This window comes from Corvus brachyrhynchos, unplaced genomic scaffold, assembly GCF_000691975.1.
Source record: "Corvus brachyrhynchos isolate BGI_N302 unplaced genomic scaffold, ASM69197v1 scaffold70, whole genome shotgun sequence".
In the NCBI taxonomy this organism is placed as follows: domain Eukaryota; kingdom Metazoa; phylum Chordata; class Aves; order Passeriformes; family Corvidae; genus Corvus; species Corvus brachyrhynchos.
In genome coordinates, this window is record NW_008236217.1 from 865,811 (window position 1) to 871,068 (window position 5,258).

Genomic DNA, 5,258 nt, shown 5'->3' on the forward strand with positions numbered 1-5,258 from the left:
CATTTTGTAGAAATTCTAAAATTAATTGCAGGATTTTCATAACCCCATTAATTCAAATTAATTCTTCAGATTCATTTGGTCAATGTGCCCTGTATGATCCAAGAGAAATGTCAAATAATATGTAGATATGCATCTTTGTTTAATAATGGGTGCTGCTTCTTTCAGAAGGTGATGCTCTTTTAAAAAGCCTCCATACTCGCCCAGAAAGGTTTACAAGTCACATAAAAAACCTTGAAAAAGAAGATGCTTTATTGAAGGAAGAAAGCAGTACCTATGATGACATTGTTTTTGTAGATGTGATTGACACTTACAGAAATGTTCCCTCCAAACTGCTGAACTTCTACCGATGGTAAGGTGAAAGTATTTTCTTATTTTCTCACAGGAATGGTGCTGTTTGTAGTGCAAGATGATCCAGGAGATTATGTTATTTGATAGGTTCCACGAAATACTTGCCTTATGTGATTTACTTCATTTAGTTGTATTTCTCTCTCACAATTTTGGGTGCATGTAGTGAGTCAAATAGGAGTGCCTATAGTGTTTTGAATGTTGACCCTTGCTGCCTCAAATCAGCATGAGCTGGCAAGACAGGCTTCTGCTCTAAGAGTCTAGGTGTGAAAATTTTCATTCCTCCTTGTAATTTCATTTCATTTGTCTCTAACTGAAAACTAGCAGTTTTAGTATTTTAAAGGATGGCTTTTGGCCAGTTTGTATACTTACTCAGTGTTTCAGTTTGTGGCCATTGCCTCTTGTCCTGTCAGTGGACACCAGTGAAAAGAGCCTGGCTCCATCTCTTTACACTGTTCCCTTCAGGTGTCATTGATGAGCTCCCCCTGAGCCTTCTCATCTTCAGGCTGACCAGTCCCAGCTCTCTCACCTTTCCTCATTGGAGAGATGCTCCAGTCCCATAATCATCTTGATGGCCCTTTGCTGGACTCCCCACCCCGTATGGCCGTGTTCCTCTTGTACTGAGGAGTCTAAGACTGCACACTGTAGTCTAGATGGGGCCACACCAGTGCTGAGTGGAGGCGAAGGACGGGAAGCTTGTGTACAGGGGGGACAGAAGGTTGAAAGGAAGAATTTTCTTAGTGTAATGCACTGTCTGTGGTGAATCTAGTAAGTTACTACCCCTAATTTGCAATGATTTCCATTACTCTGAGACAACTGTTTCAGTTAATTGATGCTGCTGTGGAGTAAGAAATATAACTGACAGTTGTAATTTAACCAAAATTCAGTTTAGTTGCTTGCAAGATTATGCACTTACTTCACAAATTTCATGGCTATGAATTGAACTGAAAAACTGAACCATGCTTTCAGTTCGAAAAGGAGGTTTTCATGTCAAGACATAGATCTTTGTGATCATTTCTTACAGATTAGCAATTTTTCAAGATTTAGTAATAAAAGGCTTTAAAAAATGCCTTTCTTGTTATGAGAAGTTACCCTTAAAAACGTTCATAACCAACTCAGTGATGATCCCTAGAATCTTAAGCTTTTTTGGTTATTTTATGCATGTCACATTCAACTATTTCAGACAGGTAAAGATAACATTTTTCATATTTGAAGGCTGCATTTACAGAGAAAGAGTAAGTACAGAGTTGTTTCCACAAATGTTTTTTACCACCTACAACCTTCTCATTGCCCTTGAACTGACTGTCTCATCCTGAAAGTAGGCTACTGACGTGGAGCCAGTGGCTTTTAACAACTGTGCTGCCATCAGCATCAGGGATTCATATCCTTCTGAGGTGAATATTGCTTAAGATGGTTTCATTAGTAAATCCACAATCTGTCCTGGAGAACAAAACTTCAAATTTGTTTTCTTCCACTCATATACAAGTCCATGTTGTTAACATCATCATAGGATACTGCATCTCCTTTCTGAAAGACAAGCAGTCAGCCTTTGTTGATAGAGAAAACATTTAAAAGTCAAGGGTAGGAAAGACATTCCTTCCCTCTTGCTTCTCCCCCTGCATCCCAAAAACCCCTTGCAGAGCCTGCTGTCTATAGTTGGTGGTGTGCAGCTCAGCATCTCATCACTTTTCTTTCTGGCTACAGGACAGTTGAATCAACGAGTTTTGACTTGTTGCTGAAGACGGATGATGACTGCTACATTGATTTGGAAGCTGTTTTTAACAGGATAATGCAGAAAAAATTGGACAGGCCAAACATTTGGTGGGGAAAGTAAGTTGTTTTTTTAAGTTATCTTTAAGAGATAGATACCATTTCTTTAGTGAATGGTTTAGTGATTTAAGTCTGTTTTCATGTGGGTTCCCCTCCCATGCCTAGGGAAGCCAGTTGTAAAAAGCAGGACTTCTGGATGACTTAGAACTTTGAATCTCAGAATACAGAAATCAGTCCTTTACAGTAACTTTCCAAAGTATGCCCTTACAATGAGTTAAACTTGCTGAATATCTTGTGTGGTTTTAAAATGTGTTATAGACATCTTTGTCGTGGTACTTAAGTAAATAAGAATTTTCCAGCAATCCAATGAAGTTTAAAGGAAAGTACATACTACAGAACTATAAATACTACTTTTTGTGATGTCACTATGATTTTTCTGGTGGGCTTGAGGAAGTGGGGTAAACAGGAGAAACAAAATTTCTGTTATGGTCTGCACTTTATTTTAACATCTGTGAATTTCAGGCTGCCCATTTCTGCTGCTGTTTGAAATGGTAGGTGTGATTAACGAATTTTCGAGTGAACTTTCCCAGCCTGTATTACACTTGTGAATAACCAGGGGGATCAAATAGCCCATATCTTCCCTTCCATCCATGGAATGCATCACAGCTCTGGTATGACATCCAATATAGCAGACACTCTATGCTACTATAGCATTCACTATAGCATAAGGGCACAATGTGCCTTCCTGTTGCCATCTGCTTATTGAAGAAAAACAGGCCTTTGCTGCTTTGCTTCACAAATCTGGTCCTGTCTGTTGCTTACTCATAACGTGATTTAATAAAGTGTGTGGTCAAGTGTGTGAAATAGTTGGTTATCTTGTGATTATCTCAAAGATCTGTAGGAGTGACATCTTTGATTGTAAATTCTCTAACAGTCACAGTCTTCAGGTCGGGCAAGTGTGACATGTAGGGAACAAAATGCTAAAATAACCATGGAAGTATAAAATGATTATCAAAGCAGATGCTTCTCAGTCTGGAGGGGGTTGAACCCTTCGTGCTGTGATTCAATGGAGTGGAAGATACCAAGTCTAAAGTGAATTCAGGTATCAGATGAGACTTTTATTTACTTGGTGCTTTAACATGTCAGCTTCAGCTGAGAATGTGCAGAATCTGATAACATATCTGCCACTCAGCTGTAATTCCTCCCTTTCAGGGCTGTTGTCTGAGGTGACAATTCTTAGTAGCTCACTGAAGCTTTCAGCTGCTTGTGCTCATGACTGAAAGCTGCAATGCTGAATCTCTTTGTAAATCGGGGAGACCCTGCTGCATTGGCACAGTTATGTCTCTTAGCTCTCTGTGAGTGCATGAAGTGTTTGTGAGGCCAGGGGGGTGCAAGAGCAGCTTGTTCCCAAACAGGAAAAGCAGGATGCTTCTCACTGCCTCACTCGGCAGGCTCCATAGTGCCGCATGGTGCAGCAGCGAGCTCGGCCACGCTGGGAGCGTGTGGAGAGACTGTGCGGACAGAGACTGCTTCCTGCAGCCCTCTAGTAGTGAATAAAGCCTCCCTTAGAGAACACTACTGCCAGGAAGGGCTTTTTGTAATTCAGTGATGGCAGCCTTTGAACATCTCCTTTGTTGAGCTTCATTCGGAAAACAGCTGAGAGAAGGTACATATTGCTTCCTGATTGTTAAGCAGCCACTACTTTTAACAGGAAAATGGGTTGCATGACATTGCTGTCTGCATCCCTGCTGGAGGCACTGACATTGTGTCATGTTGATTAACCAAAGGGGTTAATTAGCAGGATACAGATGTGCCTATTACAAAATAGGTAAGGATGCATGTGCTTACTTGGTTCAAAACCCAGCAGCAAGATGCACATGCTGAAGACCTGACTGTCAATGTTGCTTTTGTTTCTATTCTGAGAACTTTCTCTTATTATCCAACATTGAGGCCAAACAACAGTTACAATTTTAGCTTTGTGTTCAATTAGATGTGTGCCCTAGAGAAATAAGACTAGGAACTATAATTAGGATCACCTACTTGTTCCTCTCAATCTTATTTTGTTATCAACGTTGCTTCAGTTGTTAGCAGTGTTCATAGGTTCCACAGAGGACTCTCTATAAACATCTCATGTCTAACACGGTCTTCAGTTTCAGACTAAATTGGGCAGTTGATCGAACTGGGAAATGGCAAGAACTGGAGTATCCAAGTCCTGCATATCCAGCCTTTGCTTGTGGGTCTGGCTATGTCATCTCCAAAGACATTGTGCAGTGGCTAGCAAGCAACTCTGAAAGATTAAAAACGTACCAGGTAAGAAAGATTAGTTCAGTTTTTTTTTTTTTAAACTGGTCTGGGGAACAGCATGTACTGGCTGAGTCAGAAAGAACATTGCTCAGGTGTTAGTGTTGGGTTCTCCTGGCTAATGCAGGCTTTTGCCATGTTTTTGGTTGCTATGCTTAGTGTGTGTTCTAGGTTAAAGCACAGATGTTTTGGACTGAGAATCTCTGGAGCTGTAATCTTGTTTTTTTCCTCTGTTTTTTAAGAACCGTGTATTATCATGGAAAAGCTGTGAGGATTATTTTAACACCTCTGCAGTAGTCTGGTGTAGGTTTTTGTAGTTACCGTTCTTTACTGCTGGTAGATGAGGCAACTTATTCCAGGTCACAGTCATGCTTTACGCTTTCTTGGTGCTAATATCTGCATTTTTTATTTTAATGTGTCAGGGTGAAGATGTGAGCATGGGCATCTGGATGGCAGCTGTAGGACCCAAGCGATATCAAGTAAGTCTGAAGGAATTATCTGATCTTACAGAAAGAGGAACATGCCTGCTGTTCCACATAGCATAAAATAGGAGAAATGTTCTTTTCTTTAAAAAGAAATTGAAATAACCATTGAATTAAAATCCAGAGGAAAAAATCTTTTAAAGATGTATTTAAAAGAAAAACCACAAATCTGCCACAAACCACCTGCAGACCCCATCCCTCCCCCCAAGTTCTCTGAATAGGTCTAGGAGATCAGTTGGGGACCTTTGTGTGCAATATTTATTGCTAGAAACAATAAACACCTGATTCTTGGAAGTGAAGATTGTTGGAGACTAAATTCTTTCTAAGAAAAGCTATTGAAATGGTTCTCTCTCTTAACAG

At 40.2% G+C, this 5,258-nt stretch overlaps 1 protein-coding gene across 1 annotated transcript in view; it reads left to right on the forward strand.

Moving 5' to 3' along the window:
* The window catches only part of B3GALNT2 (beta-1,3-N-acetylgalactosaminyltransferase 2), a 43,403-nt gene that overhangs the window by 35,544 nt on the left and 2,601 nt on the right, over positions 1 to 5,258 (forward strand). The window contains exons 10-13 of the mRNA XM_017745213.1: positions 166 to 349; positions 2,050 to 2,175; positions 4,266 to 4,425; positions 4,839 to 4,895. Coding sequence (XP_017600702.1) covers positions 166 to 349; positions 2,050 to 2,175; positions 4,266 to 4,425; positions 4,839 to 4,895 — 527 coding nt within the window. The remainder of the gene's footprint in view (positions 1 to 165; positions 350 to 2,049; positions 2,176 to 4,265; positions 4,426 to 4,838; positions 4,896 to 5,258) is intronic.